The sequence below is a fragment of the Candida pseudojiufengensis genome (genome assembly GCF_024610245.1).
Source record: "Candida pseudojiufengensis strain CBS 10847 chromosome Unknown scaffold8, whole genome shotgun sequence".
Taxonomy (NCBI): Eukaryota; Fungi; Ascomycota; class Pichiomycetes; order Serinales; family Debaryomycetaceae; genus Lodderomyces; species Lodderomyces pseudojiufengensis.
Genome location: NW_026261526.1, coordinates 789,248 through 815,117, shown reverse-complemented (window position 1 = coordinate 815,117; position 25,870 = coordinate 789,248). Strand labels below are relative to the sequence as shown.

At 27.4% G+C, this 25,870-nt stretch overlaps 9 protein-coding genes across 9 annotated transcripts; 5 read left to right on the top strand and 4 right to left on the bottom strand. All coding sequences in view use genetic code 12, as the record gives it.

Annotated features, from left to right (window-relative positions):
* Positions 1-309: 309 nt before the first annotated feature.
* Positions 310-2,511, top strand: KGF55_001983 (uncharacterized protein; the record flags this gene model as incomplete). The annotated part of the gene is made up of 1 exon (XM_051756615.1): positions 310-2,511. One exon carries the CDS (start codon positions 310-312, stop codon positions 2,509-2,511), a length of 2,202 nt encoding a protein of 733 aa, XP_051615660.1.
* A 260-nt stretch (positions 2,512-2,771) lies between these two features.
* Positions 2,772-5,078, top strand: KGF55_001982 (putative carboxylic ester hydrolase; the record flags this gene model as incomplete). Its single annotated transcript, XM_051756614.1, has 1 exon — positions 2,772-5,078. The coding sequence occupies one exon, from the start codon at positions 2,772-2,774 to the stop codon at positions 5,076-5,078; it is 2,307 nt and encodes a 768-aa protein (XP_051615659.1).
* A 27-nt stretch (positions 5,079-5,105) lies between these two features.
* On the bottom strand, positions 5,106-5,735 carry KGF55_001981 (protein-arginine N-methyltransferase; the record flags this gene model as incomplete). The annotated part of the gene is made up of 1 exon (XM_051756613.1): positions 5,106-5,735. The coding sequence occupies one exon, from the start codon at positions 5,733-5,735 to the stop codon at positions 5,106-5,108; it is 630 nt and encodes a 209-aa protein (XP_051615658.1).
* A 4,637-nt stretch (positions 5,736-10,372) lies between these two features.
* Positions 10,373-12,493, top strand: AMO1 (Amo1p; the record flags this gene model as incomplete). Its single annotated transcript, XM_051756612.1, has 1 exon — positions 10,373-12,493. One exon carries the CDS (start codon positions 10,373-10,375, stop codon positions 12,491-12,493), a length of 2,121 nt encoding a protein of 706 aa, XP_051615657.1.
* Positions 12,494-12,824: 331 nt separating this feature from the next.
* Positions 12,825-15,558, bottom strand: EFT2 (elongation factor 2; the record flags this gene model as incomplete). The annotated part of the gene is made up of 2 exons (XM_051756611.1): positions 12,825-15,349; positions 15,555-15,558. 2 exons carry the CDS (start codon positions 15,556-15,558, stop codon positions 12,825-12,827), a joined length of 2,529 nt encoding a protein of 842 aa, XP_051615656.1.
* Positions 15,559-16,011: 453 nt separating this feature from the next.
* On the top strand, positions 16,012-16,686 carry ADE8 (phosphoribosylglycinamide formyltransferase; the record flags this gene model as incomplete). The annotated part of the gene is made up of 1 exon (XM_051756610.1): positions 16,012-16,686. The coding sequence occupies one exon, from the start codon at positions 16,012-16,014 to the stop codon at positions 16,684-16,686; it is 675 nt and encodes a 224-aa protein (XP_051615655.1).
* An 86-nt stretch (positions 16,687-16,772) lies between these two features.
* IDH2 (isocitrate dehydrogenase (NAD(+))) lies at positions 16,773-17,882 on the bottom strand (the record flags this gene model as incomplete). Its single annotated transcript, XM_051756609.1, has 1 exon — positions 16,773-17,882. One exon carries the CDS (start codon positions 17,880-17,882, stop codon positions 16,773-16,775), a length of 1,110 nt encoding a protein of 369 aa, XP_051615654.1.
* A 974-nt stretch (positions 17,883-18,856) lies between these two features.
* Positions 18,857-20,623, bottom strand: ECM3 (putative ATPase; the record flags this gene model as incomplete). The annotated part of the gene is made up of 1 exon (XM_051756607.1): positions 18,857-20,623. One exon carries the CDS (start codon positions 20,621-20,623, stop codon positions 18,857-18,859), a length of 1,767 nt encoding a protein of 588 aa, XP_051615653.1.
* A 2,387-nt stretch (positions 20,624-23,010) lies between these two features.
* ADE4 (amidophosphoribosyltransferase) lies at positions 23,011-24,603 on the top strand (the record flags this gene model as incomplete). The annotated part of the gene is made up of 1 exon (XM_051756606.1): positions 23,011-24,603. One exon carries the CDS (start codon positions 23,011-23,013, stop codon positions 24,601-24,603), a length of 1,593 nt encoding a protein of 530 aa, XP_051615652.1.
* Positions 24,604-25,870: the final 1,267 nt, after the last annotated feature.

Below are 25,870 nucleotides of genomic sequence, written 5' to 3'. Positions count from 1 at the left end.
TAGATTAGTATTTGTATATTAGTAGAAATTAATAATAATAATAAGTCATTTCTGAAATATTGATACTTTGTATGATTACTTTGTAGTAGAACTTCTCATTATTGTAGTGCTCTATAAGATCGAGATCGGAATCATTTTGAAAGTCTTGATCTATTTCACTAGATCTTATAAGAAAACCCCTTATCAGGTTTTAAATTTACGAGAAATGAAATATTAATAAACTCTACATAATCAATCAAATTTACTTTAATTTTAGTTCAAATTTTATCGAATTTAAACTTACCTTAAATCTTACTTTTTTCCCACTTTATGAAACAACCATCATCAAATCATTCAAAACTATCACAATCCAAAAATTCACATATTTTATTTGAAAATTCAGATCTTGTTGGATCTGAAGATATACAACTTAGTGATTTAAGTTCAAAATCTGCTAATACTAATAATAATAGTATCAGTGATTCCATATCAAGTAATACAACTCCTTCTATATCAAAAATGTCAAGTACTAGTTTATTACATGAAAATGAACAACACTCAGAAATAAATTTTGATATAGATTTAGAAGAAGAAAATGATGAAGAAATTTTGAATTTATATAAAGATAATAAATTATCTACAAAAATTAAACGATTTTTTTATAGATTATGGAAAGGTCCTATTGAAGCAAAAGATGAATATGCACCAAGAATAAATAAATTGAAATATTTTGAAGAATTACCAGATAAATTTAATGAAAGAATTCCCCTATTGTATAAAAGATTACTACTATCGACATATTTAATTTTTTGGTTTGGATTAATTTATACAATTTTAATTCCTTATTTTACAATTCCTCCTTATTCACCTCAAGATCCAAATACTCATATATATTCATTATCATGTTCATCAGATTCTCAATTTTGGAATGGTAAAAATACAGCATGTGGATTAAATGGTGAATTATGTCCTGAAATTTTAAAACATAATGACAAAGATAAAGATATTATAATACGATGTCCTGCATTATGTGATAGAGGAAGTTGGACTTATTCATTAATACCAATTGGAAATCAAAGAATAAAACATCGTGGTTATTTTATAGGTGGTGGAGATCAAATACCACCCGGAAAAAAAATTGATAAAAATCAAATTACAAATCCTTATAGAGCTGATTCTTTTCCTTGTGGTTCTGCTATTCATGCTGGAATTGTATCACCTATATGGGGTGGATGTGCTAGAATGTCTTATAAAAGTGCGAATCAACCTTATTTTAATTCAACAAAAGGTCATTATGGAGTTGATGATTCAATAAGTTTTAAATCATTTTTTAAATCTTCATTCTTTTTCAAAAATTTGAAATCTGGGGGTGGTGATCAATTTGTTCAATGTACTGATCCAAGAATTATAATATTAATTATAAACATATTATTAGGTATTCCAATAGTTTATTTATCAAATGGAGCTGTAACTTATTGGGTGACTAATATAGTTGGATTTTGGACAATTTGTTTAGCTACTGATCCTCCAATAAATGTTGATGCAACAAATCCTCAAGATTTTGCATATTTAATATCAATTGGGTTGGAGAGATTTTTACCAACTTGTTCTATTTTATATATATTATGGCATTTTTCAACAAAAAGAACATTATCCGCTACTTCAGATGTTAAAATTTCTTATTTATCAAGATTATTTTTATTTTATCCTTTATTTTGGTTAGGAGTATTAAATAATGTAACATTTGATAGATTACCTGTTGATAGATTAACTGTAAATGATTTGAAAGAACAATCTGGTGCAATATTAGCAGTTTCTGGAATTATTATAACTATAACTACATGTGGCTTTATACAAGCTTATAAAATTTGGTTATCTGGTAGATTTAAAAAATATTTATTAATTTATTCTATTTTTGTTATTGGATTAATCTTTTTAGCAGGTATTCCAGGTTTGACATTAAGAGTTCATCATTATATTTTAGCTATGTTATTGATTCCAGGCTGTGCAACAAGAGGTAGAACAGCATTAATGTTTCAAGGTATATTATTAGGATTATTTTTATCAGGAGCTTCAAGATGGGGATTAGCTGCAATAGCAGAAACTATAACTTCTTTAAAAAGAGATGATCCACAAGGTACTTTAATTCCACCAATTTTAACAAGTTATGATATTCAAACTGGTGAATTAAATTGGGAAAATATACCTACAAATATAACAACTACATTAACTACTGTATATGAAAAATATTCATCAATTTCAATATTAATTAATGATATTGAACATTTAATTGTAGATAATTCATCATCAGTTAATTTTAAACAATTATTAACCAACACGACTAATCCTATTTATACATGGGTACAAGATGGTCTAAAAAATGGTTTAAAAGATTTAAATGGTGATATACCAATATTTATTAGAATTGGTCGAAAAATTCCAAATACTAAAATATATAGTGATTTTTCAAATGCTGCAATTTTAAAATGGCCAAGTGGTGAATTAACCTTACAATCTCCCGGTATGACATAATGAATATACGAATAGCATGATAATTATTTACTGTAGTGTCTGTCTCTTATTTAGAAATTGGTCTTGTGACATTACATGTGAAACATTAAACCAAAAAAAAATAGATCAAAGTGAAACCAAATTCTGCACCAAATTTTAAGTTACGATTGCTACTATAAATTATGTAAATTTCATTAGAAAAAGAAATGTTTTAAACAACTACTCCACAAAATCAACTCGAGTCTAATATTATTCTTGAGTGGTAACAACTAAAGAAAATAATGAATTGTATACAGAGAGTAACTATCAATTATGGAAGATCATTCACTTATATACGGCAAAGACAATTATACGGAGCAAGATTTAAACCTACTTCTACAACAACCAAAGTAATATCCGAACCCCAGAATAAAATACCTAGACCCAATGTAAGATGGTTTTATGCTTCTGATGTACCAATTTCCAAACCTGAATGGTTTAATTATAAACAAACAAAACAACCAGAATCATTTATACCATTTTCAGAATATGATTCAATAAATTTAGAAAAAGAATATCAAAAATTAAATAAAAATCATGAGCGACAACCAAAACCAATTGAAGTAAATGAAGATAAATTATTTGAAGTAAATGTTAAAAATTATCAATTGAGTCCTGCTTATTGGGACGGTCCCATATATGAAGTAAGAAGAGGTATATGGTTTGATTCAGATGGGAAACCATTAAATAAAGATTTAACAAATGAATTAGAAAATGGATTTAAAAATGTAAAACCTTATTTATTTAATAGTTCATATGGTGATAAAAAGTCTAAGTCTAATAAGGATAAAATTTCGAAATTTAATAAATATCAAAAACAAATTGAAGAACAACAGGAAAAAGAAGAAAATGAAGTTGATGTTAGCGGACAAAAAGATGTATACAAATTAAATAATGATCAACTTGTCTTATATTTTAATGAAAATCAAGCTGTTATATTCCCCAAGACATTAGCAACTGATTTTCAAATTGATATAATAAGATATTTTGGACCAAATCCTGTATCATTATTAGGAGTTGAACATATAGAAAGAGGTTATTCTGAAAAATTAAAACAAAGTTTATTTGATAAATTACCAAACAATCCATTACCTGGTATAGCAGATACTTTTCAAACTGAATTCGGAAATATATTAGGTAAGGAGAATGAAGAGAAGAAAGGAGAGAATACTGAAGAAGAAATAAATGAAGAAGAATCAACAAATGAAATTGATGATAAACATATGCAACAATATCTTGAAACAGATTATGATTTAGAAACTTCAAAAACAAAATCAAATAGAGAAATTGATCATTTAATATTATGTGTTCATGGAATTGGACAAGTTTTAGGAAGTAAATATGAATCAGTTAATTTTACTCATAATATAAATGTATTAAGAAATACAATGAAAAAAGTATTTGAAGAAAATGATGAATATAAAAAATTAATATCCTCTAATGATAAGAAAGTTGATCAACTAAATAATAAAATTCAAGTATTACCAATATCATGGAGACATAAAGTTGATTTTTCACCACAAATGACCAAAAATGAAAATAAAGATTCAAGATTACCAACATTATCACAAATTAATGTTGATGGTATAAGATCTTTAAGAAATGTAGTTGGAGATGTTATATTAGATGTCTTGTTGTTTTATCAACCAAAATATTTAAATCAAATTTTTGAAGCTGTAATATCAGAAATGAATAAAGTTTATAAATTATATAAACAAAAAAACCCAAATTTTAATGGTAAAATTCATTTATTAGGTCATTCTTTAGGTTCTGCTATAATATTTGATATATTATCTGGTAAAAGTAGTACAATAAATGGTAAAAAAGATATTCCAAAAGATTTAGAATTCAATGTTGAAAATTTGTTTTTAGTTGGTTCACCTGTGGGGTTGTTTAAATTATTAGAAGGTAAAAACATTGAAGCAAGATCTGAAGTAAACTCTAAAGAATCAGAAATTATTGTTTCACCAAATTGTAAAAATTTATATAATTTATTTCATCCATGTGATCCAATAGCATATAGATTAGAACCATTAGTTACTCCCAAATTTGGAGATTTTAAAGCAGTACCGATAGAATTTGCAGTAAAAGGAATAAATAGTCAAATAAAAGATTTAGCAAATTTTGGTGATGAAATTTCAGAAAAAATTTCTTCTGCAGTAAAATGGTTAAGTTTAACTCAAAAACTGAAAAATATAAAAGATCCCAAAACAATTGAAGAAGAAGCTTCAAATGAAAATGCTTTAGGTGATTTAATTTCAAGTATTGCATTATCTGATAACACCACCGAAAATGAATCAAAGAAAAATTCAAAATCTGAATCAACAAAAAGAAAATTAACATCCAACGAATTAATTAAATTAACTTCATTAAATGAAACTGGTAGAATTGATTATAGTTTACCAATGGGTGTATTAGATTTAAGTTTAGTATCTGCTGTTAGTGCTCATATATCATATTTTGAAGATGAAAATACAGCAGGATTTTTAATGAAAGAAATTTTATCAAAAAAAGAAGAACCTGTTGATAAATCAGTTACATTATATTAATACATAGACAATTATTTATACAACATTTTATTCATCTATTAGTAAATCATCAATACTTTGATCTGCATCTTTTCTAATTAATTCTAACATTCCCTCAGGTAAAATTGGTTCATTCTTATCATTAACAATATATCTAAATGGCATTTCAGTAGATTCATATTTATTATATTTAATTTCAGGATAATCTAAGAACTGGATATCTTCAAATTTAGTACCATTTATAATTTTATGAGCTGTTCTTATAGCAGTATCTGTAGTCATTTGTAAATTCCCCAATCTTTTACCTTGAAATTTATATTTTTCTCTTAATATTCCAGTTCTATCTTTTCTTGGATGCTCACCTAATACTCCAGCTAGTAAGAAATAATCAATTGTTGATTTATCTTCAGGTATTAAATCTACCGTAGCAGCAGGATCTAATAATGCAATTTTTTCACGATTTATTTTGGCACCTTGAAATTCTAAATCTATAATTTCTTTTGTTGTCCATTGTAATCCCATATCTTTTAATTGTTTAGGTATATCTTTTTCAGTTATTGTTTTTGGTAATGATGTTAATATAAGATTTTCAGATCCAACATCTCTTATTATTTGTGAATATTCTAATATTACCCATTCAGAAAATCCTTCTTCCATATGCTCCACTATGTATTTCATCTTGTATGTGTATGTAATTGCTTGTTGAATTGAGATAGTGATATTTTTTTTGATTTATTGATATTTTTCAAGATACGGCTGCTGCATGAAATCAGATTCCTTTTTTGGCGATGATATTAAAAAGTTTGATGCTACCAGTCGCGGTTTCCAAAAATTTTGCAACCTTGTTGTTTCAAATTGATTAGATAAATGAAAAGAGCAAAATGGAAGTGTAAATCTATGGGAGATGGTACTAAGCTTTTATCAATTTTAAAGCACATCTTTTTATTTAAGATTTATTAATTATACCACATTTACCACTAAGTCGATTTCCATCACATTGTCTCGTAGATAAATTAAATACGAACATTAAAATTCTTCTCTATCAGTAAATTTAATTGTGCTATTTAGACATAAGATTCAGTCAGTCATAATTGAAGACGTATTACGTTGACGATTAGTAATAACAACGATTCGTTAAAAAAATTTTTGTAGATGAAATCATACTAGTGTCACGCGACTTGAAATTTAAACTTCCTTTGATACAAATCTACAAGTGAAAAATAAAATGAGGTAACTAAGCAACCACTTCAAAATTTCGAAATACCAAGTTAAGTAAAATTACAATAAGGTTAATGTTAGTGATAGTTAGACCAAAAAATCTTCAAAGGAGTTTTATACTCGTTTAAATTATGAAATTTATTCATTTGAGATGTTTTTTTTTTTTGTAAAACTTCGGTGATAAAAAAATAATAACCGATAATATCGGATATTTTTAAATTTTTTTATAGGAAATCAATACAATAAAATCAGTGATATTCATGCAACTAATTAACATACAAAAACTCACAATAAAAAGTATAATCGGCTTTCTATTAAACGTTAATTACATCTCTAATTTAGGTTAAAGGTCTTTAAATAGTATTTTAATAGTATTTTAATTGAATTTGAATTGTGGAGTATATGAAGGCGAAAAAGTGAAAAATTCTTAAAAAAATCAAACCTTAAAGAAATCAAATTGTAAACATAGTGAGGTGAATTTACATTATAAAATTTTCAAAAGGTTATGATGAAAAGTATATTTTCAATAAGTATAATCAAGTTGATAATTTTAAAGGTATGAAGATATTAAAGTTTTTACCAAATTAGTCTAGATTCATTTTCTGTTTTTCCAATTTGCTATTGCCATTAAGTTTTATTCTATAAACATATTATTCGTAATGAAAAGGATTAAATATATTTTCATATACTATTGCTAATCAGAGTAGAGTAGAGTATTTGAAGTATTACTAATATTATGGTAATTTAGAAAATCGGTTATACTAAATGATATACATACAAACATATAGTTATAAAATGAATGATTATAAAATCTTATAGAATATGATTAAAAGCAAAGTTCGGTAAAAATGGGAAATTCAGAATTAAAAAACCACTCAATACATTTCAAAATCTTACACAAAACTATTAACACACAAAACCAATTATTTAATTAAACCCAAAACAGTTTATTAATTGACACATAATTAACACTGCTACCAAATGAACGGGATTTCTAATCTTTTCATCAATCTTCTTTCAAATCTTTTTTAATATCTTAATTCCTATTTTTGAAAAAATTTTAGTAATAATAAGGCTTTATCTAAGCTGTATTGAAACTATAGGTAGTCAACAACACTTTAAAATCAGCCGATTGTACCAATTAATCTTGATGATAATTTCAAAAGATTAAAAAGATTAATTTTTATACTTTTTTTTTTTGTTATGTACAAAGTATTAATAAACTTTATTGTGTTAAAAAACTTACATATCATCATACACTTCTTTTTTAAATCCTAGATTTTTTAACTTTTATATATAAAATGAAATTAAAATCATTCTTAGAACTTTCAATGGGTAATTTTTAAAAGTTTAAAACAAATTCAGTTTTTCTACCCATCCCCTTCAAACAACTTAACCACTTTTCATTTGTTTTTTTGAGAAGAACATTTCATACCATCAAAAACACATCATTTTTGATAAAAAAAAAGATACACGTTAGTCCGAACACCGATACCAGCCGTTTTAACTCAGAATTCAAAACTTTGATAGGATTATAAACAATCAACTCAATTTCGAAAGCAGAACCAACTTCAAAGGAAAATTATCAACATCATACACGCATCTTAAAAATATACATAAATAATGACTAATGAAAACAATTGCATCATGAAACTCCTTACAAAGGGAGTATCAACATATCCTTATTTTACATTAAACATAATAATTTCAATAATTTGTCTACTATATAATTGCTTAAAACTAAAATCTAGAAAAATATATTTACATATTTTATGGAACTTAATTATAACAATTTTAATACCCATAAGCTTAGATAATATTTCAAATTTTATAAAGTACAACAATATTATAATATTCATGATATATTTTATTTCAATAATATTAACATTTGATTTCAATTTTAATACTTCATTTGTATACGAAAATGAGGAAGAGAAGTATAATGAAAAATCAAACACATATACTCAATCAACACAATCTCAAACTACAAAATTAAATATAATAGAAGTTATAATCTATAATTTATTATTATTTATTTCATTTTTGATAATTTCAATAATTATAATACCCAAAAATTTAACATTAATCTTTACATCATCAATTTATTCAATTAAATTTGATTATTTTTTCATTTCATTAACTTTAACTTACTTATTTAATATTATTTATAAAAATGTTGACTTATATAAATCATCTACCTATTCAGAATCTATCTACCTTGATTCAAATAATGAAAAACAAAATGAATCCTCCATCAAAAGAAGTAAAAAAATATTAAAATTTTTAAATAATTTCATTTGGTCATATAATTGTATAATAATAATATTTTCAATATGGTCTTTAGTAGTTGGAATTGATACAATGATAAATATTTCAAAAATTATAAATTTTAAAACAAATAAAATATCATCATTAACTTCAATTATTTTAAATAATTTAAATCAACATGATTATCATTTATGTTTACAAAATCAATTAATAGCTAGCAATAACAATGAAAGTATTTCAAATTCTTGTTTTAAAAATTTAGATTTTTCGAATATTCAATCTGCTTTAAATTTAATTCAAATTATTATCATTAATTGTTGGAGTGTTTATAATTTATTTGGTTTAATTTTATTACCTTTATGTTTATTCACAATTAGAAAAAGATTAGAAAAAGGTGTAAAAGTAAATGGAAATATTCATGTATAGAGCATTCTTTCACAGTTAAATAACTAGACAAATGTATATATCTTCATAAAATTGAATGATCATGTAGTTCAAAATGAGATCCTCAATCAAGAATCTTGTCAAAACGAAGTCGGTTTGACATATCTAGCTCGTAATATAAAACTGTTCTTTCGCTCAATTGAAGAATATCGTTTAAAACTGTTTCTAAATTTAGATTAATTCAATTTACGAGCAGAGGAGTAACACAAAATCAAGAGTTTATATACAGTATTACTAGATCTAAGAAAGTTTAAATCGAATAAGAAGGTTACAAAACCATAATAAATTAATATAGTCTAGAAGTTATTGACTTGTTTCAAAATCACTTTTAATGACTTATCAATGAATTATCAACACACTTGCTTCAAGTGAAAATAGTTGCAAAAGGTAAAAATTACATTACTTTATCAAAATTTACAGAAACAATATTGTCCACTAGTGTATGTTCCCGTAAGGATTGTCTAATTAGTTTTCGAATAATTAAGTCATAAACTTCAAATATGTTCATACCTCATACCCTCTCATTTGAATATTGACATGAAAAAAGTCAAAAACTAATCAAATAGTTTTAATTTGTTAAATCTTGATTAAAATTTTCTTCACTTAAATCTAACCCCTCGATTTGCTGGTAATATATGATGAGTTTAAAAAATTTGCATGAATGTACTTAATTTTGCATAAATTACGTGAAGCAAGCCGTATATATATCTACTTAAATAGTCAGATTTTAAAAATTTTGAAAAAAGTAATTGATCAATATTTTTTATAAACACTCATCCGAATAAAGCCAGCTTTTGAGGTAATTAGTCGATTTTTCATGAGTATTTTACATCTGATTGTATTAGATCTATTAAAATTTTCATTTAGCCAGTTGTAGGTGAATGATTATCAACAACTTTAATAAATCAGAGCTTAGTTTCTGATATCACTAACTCGTTTTTGGTTTGACCAAAATTGATCAATAGTAAGCTCACTTTCTTTCCTTAAACATATTGTCTCACATCCTCAAAGTTGGTGATAATTGGTTAATTTAATTGCAATAATTTATTAGCGTGAACTCTTTACCAATTAGGAAGTTGGTGCCCACTCACACAAAATATCGTAAATTATCTTATGTTACTTACTTAAGAGTGGAATATATATCCCAATTAAGTAATGATAAGATCTATAACCAAATTTATTTTCCAGTAATAATAATCGATTAAGATTCTATACATTATTTATGAAAAATATATGGTGGAAGATGAAGATGTAAAAAAATATAATAATTTTTTCTTCATAAACATACGATAAGATCTAGTTTATCATATAAATATTCAAGAAATTTCTCTTCAAGTATCTTTCGAAGTTATTTGCTATTCATATCATAAAACTAAATTATCAAAATGGAAAGATTAGCTCAATTAGCATTACAAACAACTGCTGCTGTTGGTGCTCCACAAGCTCCAGCACATCCATTAGATCCATTAACTCCTCAAGAAATTAAATTAGTTTCAAATGTTGTTAAAAATAATTATAAATCAAAATCTATAATTTTCAACACCATTACATTAAGAGAACCAATTAAAAAAGCTTATTATGAATGGAAAGAAAAAAATGGTCCAAAACCTCCAAGAATTGCTTATTTTGTTATTGTTGCAGATGGAGATGAAGGAGTTCATGAAGGTTTAGTTGATATTACTTATCAAAAATTAATTGAATTTAAAAATACTACAGGAGTTCAACCAATTTTAACTCCTTATGATTTACAAAGAACTGAAGCTATTGTACGTAATGATCCTGAAGTTATTAGACAATGTGAATTAAGTGGTTTACCAAAAGGTCAAATTGATAAAATTTATTGTGATGCTTGGACTATTGGTTATGATGAAAGATGGGGAGCTGGTAGAAGATTACAACAAGCTTTAATGTATTATAGATCAGATGAAGATGATTCTCATTATTCTCATCCTTTTGATTTTTGTCCAATTGTTGATATGAATTTAGGTAAAGTTATTTCAATTGATATTCCACAAATTAGAAGACCATTATCAAAATTTAAACATTCAAGTTTTCATCCAAAACATATTGCTGAAAAATTTGGTACTAGTGAAAATCCTTCAGGTTTTAGAAATGATGATACAGTTATTAATGTTACTCAACCAAATGGTGTTTCATTTAAATTAGATGGTAATGTTATGAGTTGGTCAAATTTTAAATTTCATATTGGTTTTAATTATCGTGAAGGTATTGTTTTAAGTGATATGTCATGGAATGGTCATGGTAAAACAAGATCATTATTTCATCGTATTTCATTATGTGAAATGGTTGTTCCTTATGGTTCACCAGATTTTCCTCATCAAAGAAAACATGCTTTAGATATTGGTGAATATGGTGCTGGTAATTGTACAAATCCTTTATCATTAGGTTGTGATTGTAAAGGTGTTATTCATTATATGGATGCTCATTTCCCAAATAAAGATGGTGATGCAACTACAGTTAAAAATGCTATATGTATTCATGAAGAAGATGATGGATTATTATTTAAACATTCAGATTTTAGAGATGATTTTCAAACAAATGTTACAACAAGAGGTAAAAAATTAATTATTTCTCAAATCTTTACTGCTGCAAATTATGAATATTGTTTATATTGGATTTTTAGACAAGATGGTACTATTAAATTAGAAGTTAGATTAACTGGTATATTAAATACTTATATTTGTACAGATGATGAAGATATTGGACCATGGGGTACAAAAGTTTATCCAAATGTTAATGCTCATAATCATCAACATTTATTTAGTTTAAGATTACATCCAAGAATTGATGGTGATAATAATTCAGCTGCAACAAGTGATGCAAAATCTTCACCTTATCCAACTGGTACAAAGCAAAACTTTTATGGTAATGGATTTTATTGTGAAAAAACTGTTTTTAAAACTATTAAAGATGGTATTACTGATGCTCAAAGTGCTACTGCAAGAACTTGGGATATTTTTAATCCAAATTCAATTCATCCATATTCTGGAAAACCTGCTACTTATAAATTAGTTTCAACTTTTACTTCACCATTATTAGCTCAAGAAGGTTCATTAGTTAGAAAAAGAGCTCCATGGGCGGCAAATACTACTCAAGTTATTCCTTATCATGATGATAAATATGGTTATGCATTATTATATCCATCAGGTGATCATGTTGCTCAATGGAGTGGAGATGGTGATAGAGGCATGAGACAATGGATTGGAGATGGTTCAAAAAATATTGAAAATACTGATATATTATTTTTCCATACTTTTGGTATTACTCATTTCCCATCACCAGAAGATTTCCCAGTTATGCCAACAGAAATTTTTGATTTAATGTTAAGACCAAGAAATATTCATTTAGAAAATCCTGTATTAGATGTTAAACCATCATTTGCTAAAACTACTTCTGAAGTTAAAGCTGGTTTAAAAGGTGTTGATACTTGTAGTTTAAATGTTGATAAATCTTCAAGATTAGCTACTGAATGTGTTAAAAGATAAATGAAAATTTTAAAATAAATAGTATGAATATATGTATAAATAGTTGTTAATTAGTTAATGTAAAAAGATAATTAAAAATTTAAATTCAACTTATTTCTTTCTCTTGATTATGATTTAGTAAATACAATGATATATCCAATTAGCAGCGATTTTGATAAATTAAATATACCTCAGTTAAAATATTCAATTTGTTTTTTCAAAAAATTAATCAACCTTAAAATTCGAGAGTTTCATTATATAGAGAACACACAAGGTACATATTTTTTTAGATCTTTCAATTCAATATATATATAACTTATTTAAAAATTTTAAAATGAAGTATTCACAACACCTATAATTTATCATAATATTCAGTATAATCTGGAACTTCTGGTTTTAAACCTTGTCTTTCTCTTTTTTCTTTAACAATTAAACCTGGTTTTGAAGCTGGATCTTTGACATCACCACTTAAGATTGACCAATGATCAAAGATTAATTGTGGGAAAGCTTGACCACCAGTAGCTTGTCTTAATTCACCAGTGAAACCAAATGATTCATTAACTGGTAAATAAGCTTTAACTGTGAATAATGGAGTACCTGGTCTTTGTTCTTCTGAAATAACTTGACCTCTTTTTTTATTTAATACTGAATAAATACCACCAATAGCATTTTCTGGACATTGAATTTCAACTAAGAAAATTGGTTCTTGAATAGCTGGTTCAGCTAATAACATAGATGCATAAGTAACTCTTCTCATAGTTGGAATGATTTGACCACCACCTCTATGAATAGCATCAGCATGTAAAGTAACATCTAAAATATTAACTCTAACTGATCTACAGTTTTCACCGAAAATTGGTCCTTCTTTAGTAGCCCATTGGAAAGCAGCAACAACTGAATCTTTAATTTCATTCAAGTATTGAACAGCTTTAGTTTGATCAACAACTAAATTTGGACCATTACCATCTGGACCGAAACACCAGATTTTTCTAGCATCAGTAACATCCCAACCATGTTTATCAGCTAAGATTCTTGCTCTTGCTTTGAAATCATCTCTTGGATTAATGACACCATTTTCAATATCTAATGAAACTTCTTCATCAATTGGTTGAGCTTTAACATAAATTCTGTTATGTTTATTTGGTGATTTTGATAAAGCAACCATCGATGATTCACCTTCAACAGTTTCTCTATATGCAACAACTGGTGGTGAAACTCTAATTGGAACACCAGCATGATCATTTTCTAAATCTGATAAACAAATTTCTAAATGTAATTCACCAGTAGCAGCAACAATATGTTCACCTGATTCTGACATTGAGGTTAAAACACATGGATCTGATTTTGATAATCTTTTTAAACCTTCAACTAATTTTGGTAAATCATTAGCATTTTTAACTTCAACAGCAACTTGAACAACCGGTGAAACTGAGAATTTCATGACTTTCAAATTGTGAGCAGCTTCATTAGTAGTAATAGTACCTGATTTTAATAAGAATTGATCAATACCAACTAAACCAACAATGTTACCAGCTGGACAATCATCAATTTGTTCAACATTTCTTCCCATCATTAAAACAGTTCTTTGAATTGATTTTAAGAATAAATCTTCTTTTTTACCAACTTGATAGTTTGGACCTTGAATTCTAACTTTTTGACCTGATTTAACAGTACCAGCGAAAACTCTACCAAAAGCATAGAATCTACCTTTATCAGATGTTGGAACCATTTTAGATACATACAACATTAAATCAGCTTTTGGATCACAATTTCTGATAGCATTACAGAAAGCATCATCTGATGGACCTTCATATAAAGTTTCAGCTCTATAGTTTTGAGCAGTAACTGGTGATGGTAAATGTAAAACAATCATTTCTAATAAAGCATCAGCAGCTGGTAAGAATTTTCTCATAACAACTTTTAATAAAGCTTTACCTTCTAATTCTTTTTCATCAGATTTCAAACTAATTTCTAATTTTTCTAATAAAGTTGGAATTTCATCTTTTTTGAAATTCATAATAGCAGCAAATAATCTGAAAATTGGATCTAAAACAAACATATTGAAAGCTCTTTCTAATGGTTTTCCATCAGCGTCTTTATCTTTATTAGTCCATTTTTTAGTTTTTGGATTAAAATATGAATCTCCCCATAATCTTTCCATCATTTTAGTTCTATCAACACCGAATTTTTTAGAATATTTAGTGGCAAATTGTCTAACAGTAAAAGCCCAACCATGTAAACCTGAACCGAAAGCAACAGTTCCTTTATCTGGGAAAACTTGACAATCACCTAAAACTGGATCAACATAAGTTGAAATAATAACATTGACTGATTCAACAGTTCTAGCAAATGATTGATATAAATCTTCTTTAGTAACTTGTAATTCTAATAAAGCTCTATCAACTTTATTAATGATAACAACTGGTTTAATTCTTTCACCTAAAGCTTGTCTTAAAACGGTTTCAGTTTGAACACAAACACCTTCAACAGTATCAACGACAACTAAAGCACCATCAGTAACTCTTAAAGCAGCGGTAACTTCTGATGAGAAATCAACGTGACCTGGTGAATCAATTAAATTAATTAAAAATGAATTACCATCAGTTTTTTGTTTAATATCTTTAACATCTTCATCTGACATTGAAGCATATAATGAAATGGCAGTAGATTTAATGGTAATACCTCTTTCTTGTTCATCTTTTCTAGTATCCATAAATCTAGCTTCACCAGCTTTACCAGCTGAAATAATACCAGCTTTTTGAACTAATGAATCAGTTAAAGTGGATTTACCATGATCGACGTGAGCAATGACGGACATGTTACGAACATTTGTAACTTTGTCCATCAAATCACGGATTTGTTCAATAGTGAAGGCAACTAAATTTTTATTGTTAGTATGTTGATCATTGAATTTTACAACCCTTGAGGAGATGATTTGTCATTGAAATGTGAAAAATTTTTCAATTCGAGTGGCACACGTTTTGATGATTTAAGGACCATTACTGAGCCATCAGTTTCCAATTCCGAACTTTCAATCACTTCCCCCAGTTAGGATGATAAATTATATTCCAAATAAACATACCCATCTTGTTGTTGTTGTTTTAAATTACTTGATTAAATCCAATGAAATGAAGGGAAAATTCAAAAAGGAAGAGGGAAAAAAATGAAAAAATTTTATCTAAATTCTTTATTAGGAACAAAAAAAAATTCCCGTACAAAATAGTAGAGTAATCATTTTACTACTAATATGAACTATTCGCAGTACATTAGTACGGATTACATTAACTATGAGAGATGTAGTGTAATTTGGTTAGAAAAAAAGAGTATTTAATAGTTAAGAGAGATGCAATAAAGGTAATCAGAATTAATATTCACACGACTCTTACTCTTTTGAGTATACTAAAGCCTCATGTCTTGATAGTTAATAACATAAAGTGATTCTTTGAGACACTCATTTCTCTACACAGAAGATATGAAAAATATTCAGAGACCAATTTTACAGCCAAATTCAAAACCAATAAAATACAAGTACCCATACAATGTCAATAGAAATCTCAGTTTTAATATCTGGATCAGGTACAAATCTACAAGCATTAATAGACGCACAGAATGAAGGAAAATTGAATGGTAAAATAACTCAAGTTATATCATCATCAGATACTGCATTTGGATTAACAAGAGCTTCCAAAAATAATATACCTACAAAAACTCATCTTCTAAAAAATTATTATAAAGGAACAACAAAAGATCAAATAGAAATAAGAAAAGAAAAAAGAGAACAATTTAATAAAGATTTAGCAAATTTAATAATAAATGGATCAATTGATTCTACCGTATCTAATTATAAATCACCAAATTTAATAGTTTGTGCAGGATGGATGTTAATTTTATCACCAACTGTTTTAGAACCTTTGGAAAAAGAAGGTATAACTATAATAAATTTACATCCTGCATTACCAGGAGCTTTTGATGGAACTCTTGCCATTGATCGTTGTTGGAAAGCAGGACAAGATGGTGAAATTACAAAAGGAGGAGTAATGATACATAAAGTTATAACTGAAGTAGATAGAGGTGAACCTATTTTAGTTAAAGAGTTAGATCTAAAAAAGGGTGAAACTTTAGAAGAATATGAAGATAGAGTACATAAAATTGAACATATTGCAATTGTTGAAGGTACAAATAAAATAATAAAAGAATTAACGAACAATATATGAATAAATTGTCTATAATTAAATTTGATTACTGTATATTATTTAATTGTATAATGTATATAATGAAATCATGTCTCTATATTTTTTACTTATAAATTTTTAATAACTTCTTCAGTAAAATGTTTTGTAGTTGAAGTACCTTTTAAATCACCAGTTCTATTTTCTGGACCTGATGCAATAGTTTTTAATACAGCATTTTCAATTCTATCAGCTTCTTCATTTAATGACATATGTCTTAACATCATACATGATGATAATAATAAAGCAGTTGGATTAGCTAAACCTTTACCAGCAATATCTGGTGCTGAACCATGAACAGCTTCAAAAATAGAAACTTTATTACCCATATTACCAGATGGAGTTAAACCTAAACCACCAATTAAACCTGAAGATAAATCTGACATAATATCACCATATAAATTAGGCATAACCATAACAACATCTTTATATTGTGAAGGATCAGCAGTTAATTTTAATGAAGTATTATCTAATAATTCGAAATCTAAAGTAACATCTGGATATTCTTTAGCAACTTCTTTAGCAGTATTAACAAATAAACCATCTGATAATTTCATAATTGAAGCTTTATGAACAACTAATACATGAGGTTTATTAATTGATTTTGCATATTCAAAAGCATATCTTATAACTTTTTCTGATGCTGGTTTTGTAATTAATTTTATAGATTGAACAACTCCAGGAACAATAGTATGTTCAATACCTGAATATTCACCTTCAGTATTTTCTCTAATTAATACTGTATCAACATTTTCATAAGGAGTTTTATAACCAACAATTGATTTACATGGTCTAACATTTGCAAATAAATTAAAAGTTCTTCTTAATGTTAAATTCATTGATGTATGACCTTTACCAACTGGTGTAGCTAATGGACCTTTTAAAGCAACTAAATTTTTATTTACAGAATCAACAGCTGGTTGAGGTAAAGTAGTTTTACCATCAATTAATAATGGAGTAACATCAACTGGTTCCCATTCAATTGGTACTTCAGCAGCTGCATAAATATCTTTTACAGCTTGTGAAATTTCTGGTCCAATACCATCACCTTCAATTAATGTTACAGTATATTTACCATCTGGTCCTTTAGTACCAGTGAATTGACCAGCAATATATGATCTAGTTAAAAATGGTGTTCTAGATGATTTGATTGGAACAGATCTGATTATTTGTTTGAACATTGTGTTAAGCGGAATATGTAATGATTGAAATGATAAGTTTAATGAGATGATATGATTAAATTGTAATTAATTGAAAATCAAAATTCTAATTATTTAATTTGATGAAAATAATTTTTTTTTTTTCTTTTCTTTTTTTATTAAGTACAATTCGATTAAGTTAGTAGTGGTACTTAGTACTTAGTACTGAAGTATTAAAATTATCGCATAAAATTAGTACAAAATCTGATACCGAAGACGTATTTACTACAGAGAAGAAAAAGAAGTTGGGCCATAATAGATCGAGGGTCTGCACATTCTTTACTATATTGCTTAAACTGTTCTCGTCCTTCAATCGCAAAAAACCAAACACTCAAAATAACTTATCTTCTTTCATGTATAAGTATGCTTGATATCGGTTTAATAATTTTGGTTTTGAAGTATTATTATCAATGAAATTTTTTTTTGACTTTGAGTTGATTCTTTACCTTAAAAAAATCTTAAACTATCGGAGTTATAATTTGTGTTACAAAATTTTTATTTTTTTTTTATTTTTTTAGTTGAAACATTTCATTTATCCAATCATTTTAACGTATTTCTTAATATAAAACAAATAATTTCGGTATCGAATTTAATATAGTAACAAGGTAGTAACAAAATAAAAAAAAGTCCGAAATATAATATTTCACTCTCAATGGTCTCTACTATGGTGAATATTGAACCATCGTCTTGATATCATTCGATATACAACTGTTAATTGGCAGAGTTTATCAAGTCAGAGTGGTTATAAGTAAAACTGGGCTCAATGGGACTTTTGAAGTGATCGTTCTTCCCCTCCTTTGGTATAACTTAGTTCGAAGAACTTTAAAGGTGAAAATTTCTAATGCTGACTAGATGACAATGAGTTAAAATGCTCTGAGATGATAGACTTACAAGCAAACAATTATTAAAATTCATATCAAATATTTATTGTCATTACTTATATATATGCTACTCTATTATAAACCCATTGAAACTTTTAAAGTAAAAGTAATTAAAAATGGTAATGAAAACCATAAAACTAAATATTGAAAAATTAAACAAATAGCTAAACAATCCATTTGTAAATGTTCTTCACTTTGAGGATCAGTATAAAAAGCAGTAAAATAAACTAATGAAGTAGCATTTGGTAAACCAAATTCTAAAACACTTACAAATCTTACTAATCTATCATGTCCATACCATCCACCTTTATACATTCCTGTTGTAACACCTACTCCAAATATTGGTAATATAATTAATCTCATTGCTGTTACTAATATTGCAGTTTTCCAAAATCCTGGTGCCATATTTTTAACTTTTAATCTTGCTAATGTTGCGCCTAATAATAATAAACCTAATGGAACTGATGCTGCTCCAATATATGAAGTTAAATCTATAATAAATGATAATGGTGGTTGTTCATCTGGTGCATTGGGCATATAAAATGTTGTTGGAACAAATAATGCTTTCAAAGGTGGTGACATACAAATCGCAATTGAACCTAATAAAGCTACTGAATTTGGAGAAGTAAGATTTTTAAACATAGTTTTAGCATATGATTTAAATTTTGATTCTTTTTTTTCAACTTCATCTACTACGTTGTGATCAGAATGATTTGAATTTGCTAAACTTTCTTGTCTTGATTTTTCTTTTTGAATTTCATTATTTCTTAAAGTATCAAATTCTGAATATTCATTTATAACATCATTAACATCTTGTGATTGTTGTCGCCTTATATCATTTCCTCTTGAAGGTACCATTTCTAATCCATATGGATTACTTGTTATAGAATTTATAGAATCTCGTCTACTTTTTGTGTCTGTTGGATTTATTGATGATCTTGTACTTCGAGTACTTCTTTTCCTACTTATTGAATTTGATAATCTATCTGATTTTTTTGATTGAGCTTTTAAAAACTCATTATGTTGATCATCATCATTCATAATTTTATTCCTCCTCCTTTCGGCTTCAGTTGTGTTACTATTTATTGATTCCAAATCTGAACTGATATCTGTTACATTTGAATCTGTAGGTCGTACAGGGCCCTCCTGCCTTTCATTTTTTACTGCTTCACTTTTATCCTTGTTTTCAGTGTCCAAGTTATTAGACGGTATAAGTTCACCTTCTTTTTCTCCATCTTCCTTATCATCACTACTACTACTACTATTTGATATCTGTCTATTCTTTTCCATATCATCTACCAATAATTCGTCTCTAAAATCCCATTCAATCAATCTATATAATCCAAAAGTAAATTGAAATAAAATCATTCCCATTAAAAAAATACAAACATATGCAACACCTTTACTTCCTTCTTCAGTAGTGAAAATCTTACCACCTTTTGCAAATGTTTGAATATAAGCAATAGGTAAATCACTAATATTTGGAAAAATCCCAACAGAAAGTAAACCACCAAGCCATCTTTTTGGTGATCCTGTAACTATATGATTTGCGAATGCCATTAATCCACCAGCTAAAAATAATAAAATACTTGTGAAAATAATAATCCCAACATTTTTAATATCTGATGATTTTAAATAACTTACCATATTTGTAAAAATCAAACATGGCATAATTGCTGTAACTACTGTATCTGATATATCTCTACATGTAGTAACTGTTAAAATATTTCTCTTTGCTAAAAAGAATCCTAATGCTATAATGAAATAAATTTTAAAAATTGGTTTAACTGATGAATAAATCACCAAACCAAGTGATAAACTCTCTGAAGATGAATCTGACATGATATGATTTTATAATAAATATGGAAAATATGCTATAATAAAATATGCAAAGCTACAATGTTTGTAGATTGTGTAAACTCCTTCTGTTTTTAACAATTTTTAAAAACACTTGAAACAAGTATCGTTGACATGAATGTATTATACAAGATCGTGGTTAGTCTATAATATCGTGAAAATGAACTTCAATAAAAAGTGGTCCCTTAATTAAATTTAAACTATGAGTTGGGGGATCTCTTCTTTCTAAATAAATCAATATTCTATTTTTTCCGTAAGTTAGGCCTAATTTTAATTCACAAAAAACTTAAAAAAGAATCAAACGGCTTGCATTTTTTCCGGCACGATTGATTAAATTATTTCTGACAATTGAAGCGACGTTTACCGATCTCAATTGAGTCAATATAATCGTCTGTTTAAACTCTTTTACTGCCGTACAAATTCTTTTGAGGCTGAAAAGTAAAAAAAATGCTTTTGAGGCTGAAAAGTAAAAAAAATGCTTTTATACTGCTCTTTACGTATTATTAGTAGGTGACAAATATGATAGGTCTGGTTGGTTAAAAGCATATTTTGTTAAAAGAGACAAAAGCGCAAAAACGAATTGTGCTGAAATAGAACCTATATTTGAACGTTAAAAACAAGTAATTCAGTTCCTTAGAGTAAATACCGATGTTAACCTTCAGCCCAAAGATTTTGTAAGAGACCAATATACTGGAAGACATTCGAAGAAACCGGAATTCTGATGATTACCTCCATATAAGTTAAAGGTTGTTTAGTATGTTTTACTCAATATAATTTGAGACGAAAAAATTGCACCCGTGCTGATGTTTTTTTACAGAAACTAGCGGATTTTAAAAATGTAATTAGAGGTATACATAAACAGTCTTGAAACCTTATTCAAACTCTAAACTGTTAAGTTTATTCTTTTACTGTTTAGCATGCTAGACTACTGATCTAATAAACAATTAATATTGAAAAAAAAAAAAAAAAAAAACTGTAATAGTATCACCATGATGCACAATTGAATAGTTTTTGAATGTGGTAGCAACTGAAATCATACCTTGGATCCCAGGAGCCAACACCAAAACCTGTTATTGCAAAATGCAAAAAAAAATATTAATCTATTAGAAACCAAGCTCAAATTAGTTTCTATCAAAAACTTAAAAAATTCTGAATGTGATTTGTATGTAAGGTTTAAAACGTAATTGTTAGTCTCAAGTCTTGTCAGTGCTTTTAAACTCTAGCATGTTGGGTACTGGTTGCTACCAATTATAGCTGATGTTTAAGGGTTAAAATTGATTTATATTTTTCAACGTATAATGGTTTATGATACACAACTAACTATACTACACTTGTCTAACATGTAGGTTACTAATCAACATTTTTTGGGTTATGAGACCTTCAAAGATTTCTGTCATTGTGGGTTCCAATGCTTTAAGGATGGCTGAATATATCAATAATTCGAATAATTGGGGTACCCCTTAATTGTATTCGACCATTCAGAAGGGAAATCGATTCACAGTAATTTAGTTATCTTATAACATGATTTGTGGGGCCAAACAGGTGCAACTCGGACAAGACCTTTGAATGTATTGCAAGTTTCATGGATCATTTACCTAATTGGTCGAAAGAAGGAGTTATCCAAATTGTCTATATTCTCAGCCAACTATACGGTATTGGAACTTACAAGTAGGAATGAAGAAAACTTTTCGACCTCTTAAATCTCGATATGGTTGATTAGTGACCTCCATGTGAGACTAGTTTATTGTAGTTAGTTGTATATTCGTAGGATATTTTTCCAAAGGTTTACAGTAGAATTATTAATGTGAAATTTCAAGTAACAATGACTAGTTTGAGAATCATAATTTTAAGAAACGCGGTTTAAGTCCGGCAATTTAGTTGAATTGAACCAATTACGTGTTGAACGCTATAAGGATCTGGAGTAGAAAAGTATTCTTATGAGTCCAGCAAAAAGTCTTTACAAATTTTTGGGACCAAGATCAAATACTTAATCATAAATCCATATTGTTACACAAAGTACTATGATTTATATATACGATCTGAATCACTGAACAACTACAAAAATAGTCCGATATGACTATAAACGTTATAGTAAGATCCTCTAGTTCCTATCCGTGGAGAGTCTATCGGCTCTAAATAATTCAGCTAATTATTGCCCTGGCATTTTTAAAAAAGAAACAAATTCTGTATGTTACATAGTTCATCTAAATTACCCGCCACTTAAAATTAAAATAAATTTTTACAAGCATCTCCAAATTATTTATTTTTTTTATTTCTTCTCTTCTTTTTTTTTTCAAGATTTGTCTCAAATCTTCAATATACAAACACAAACCTCACAAAGAAAATCACCTATAATATAGTCATTAATAAGAATGTGTGGTATACTAGGTATAGTTTTAGCAAACCAAGATGTTAATGTAGCTCCAGAATTATTTGAAGGAGCTATGTTTTTACAACATAGAGGTCAAGATGCAGCAGGTATTGTTACATGTGGATCAAAAGGTAGATTATATCAATGTAAAGGAAATGGTATGGCAAGAGATGTTTTTACTCAAAAAAGAATGTCAAATTTAATTGGAAATATTGGAATTTGTCATTTACGTTATCCAACTGCTGGATCAAGTGCAGGATCTGAAGCACAACCATTTTATGTAAATAGTCCTTATGGTATTTCAATGAGTCATAATGGTAATTTAGTTAATTCAAAAGAATTAAGAAGTTATTTAGATGAAGTTGTTCATCGTCATATAAATACTGATTCAGATTCAGAATTATTATTAAATGTATTTGCAAGTGAATTAGATAAATTTAATAAAAGTAGGGTTAATAATGGAGATTTATTTACTGCATTAACTGATACTATGGAAAGAATTAGAGGTGCTTATGCATGTGTTACATTATTAGCAGGTTATGGATTAATTGGATTTAGAGATCCAAATGGTATACGACCTTTATTAATTGGAGAAAGAATTAATAAAGATAATTCAAAAGATTTTATGATTGCATCAGAAAGTGTAGTATTAAAAGCTCATGGTTTTAAAAAATTTAGAGATGTTAATCCAGGTGAAGCTGTCATAATAAAAAAAACTGGAGAACCTGAATTTAAACAAGTTGTAAAGCCAAAAATTTTTTCACCAGATATTTTTGAATATGTTTATTTTGCAAGACCAGATTCAGTATTAGATGGTGTATCAGTATATAGATCAAGAATTGAAATGGGAATAAAATTAGCTTCAAAAATTAAAAAAATTATGAAAGAAAATGAAATAGATGTTGTAATACCAGTTCCAGATACTGCAAGAACAAGTGCTTTTCAATGTTCAGTAAGTTTAGGAGTTCCATATAGAGAAGGATTTGTTAAAAATAGATATATTGGAAGAACATTTATAATGCCTAATCAACAAGAAAGAAGATCATCAGTTAGAAGAAAATTAAATGCAATGGATTCAGAATTTGAAGGTAGAAATGTTTTATTAGTTGATGATTCAATTGTTAGAGGTACAACATCAAAAGAAATTGTAGCTATGGCAAGAGAAGCAGGAGCTAAAAAAGTATTTTTTGCATCATGTGCTCCACCAATTAGATTTAATCATATATATGGTATAGATTTAGCTGATACAAAAGCATTAGTTGGGTTTAATAGATCTGAAGAAGAAATATCAAAAGTTATTGGAGCAGATAAAGTAATATATCAAGATTTACAAGATTTAATTGAATGTTGTAAAACTTCAGAAATTAAAAATTTTGAAGTTGGTGTATTTACAGGTAATTATATAACAGGAGTTGAAGATAATTATTTACAAGAATTAGAAAAAATAAGAGCTCAAAATCAAAGATTACAAGAAAGACAAAATGGGGAATTACAAAATACTGGATTTAGTGTAGATGCATGTATCGATCAAGGTGATTTAATTGATGTCAAAGCTGAAGTTGATATTAGCATATACAACAGAGGTGATTATTAAAAAGGATTATTAATTACAGCAAATTAAAAGAAAAAGTTCAATTCTATGATTTAAATATATGTATGTATTTTGGTAACAATAAACTTTATAGACTTTAGGGAAAACGAAGTGAGAAGGAATTGTAGAAGGAAACGTAACACTTCCCAAATCGTAAAAAATCGTTCAAATCATAGGTCGTCAGTTTTTCCACTACGAATAAGAACCACAATTCATTGAATAATAGTCAAGCGAATGTAAATATTTGAGTTCATATGACTATTTATTCTCAGCTATATATTTACTTTCAATATGTAGGTAAGGATGTGTTTGTGTAGTCATTACTTACTCTATGTAGGTACGGATGTGTTTTGAGGAAATTGTCAAAAGCCTTTCAATTTCATATCTACTTCCAAACCAAAGCTCGTAGTCATATTGAGATATACCGCTGGAATATTTGGTCCATTGTATAACGTTCTACCTGGTGGGAAATAGTTAAAACAATGATATTCAAATTTCCTTGTTATTTCAGAGTTATATCAAATATCCAACATAAAAAAAAATTTAAAAGTTTGCTACTAAAATGTTGGAAGATTAACAAAGTCTAACTAACAAATTGGTAAGCTTTTCTTTCAAATGAATGAATTGAGAATGATTCCCCTAGTTTCACGTATTATGCAACTACAAACAGTTATAATAGAGGAATGGTAGTTAATTGTATCAAATATTATACAAAAATTAATCTCGTAAAAGCAATATCCTGAAAGAGACAAAATTTGATTATTTTTGGAATTTAAATTACGAATCCTTATCAAAGGTAAAATTCCACAATTTTAGTTTAAGAGAGCTATATTCAAATGTAATTGTGGGGCGATCTAAGATCTAATTCATTAATAGCTTCAAAGTTTTGCACTTGCCTCGATAGTGATAACCAATCATGTTTTAAAAGTTCGAAATACTTAACACATGCTACACATTTACAAATTAAGTAACATTATGGGCAATCTGAGTAATATAAGATTAGCATTTACGCTAAATTTAGTAGATCATTATCAAAAGATCTACCGTTGGAGAGAAAAGTATAACATCACTTATTTTCTACAAACCAATGAAACATTCAGTCAACAATAAACCATTTTTTTTGTAATTCCAACGCGTCCGAATGAAACGTTCTCACTAAGTTAGTTTCAAAGTGAATTATACAATAGAAATTATAGATTCTTTAAAAGCCTTGTCTAATAAAGAATTTCTTTCGAGGATTAATTATTTGTACCTTAAAATTTCTTAGAAT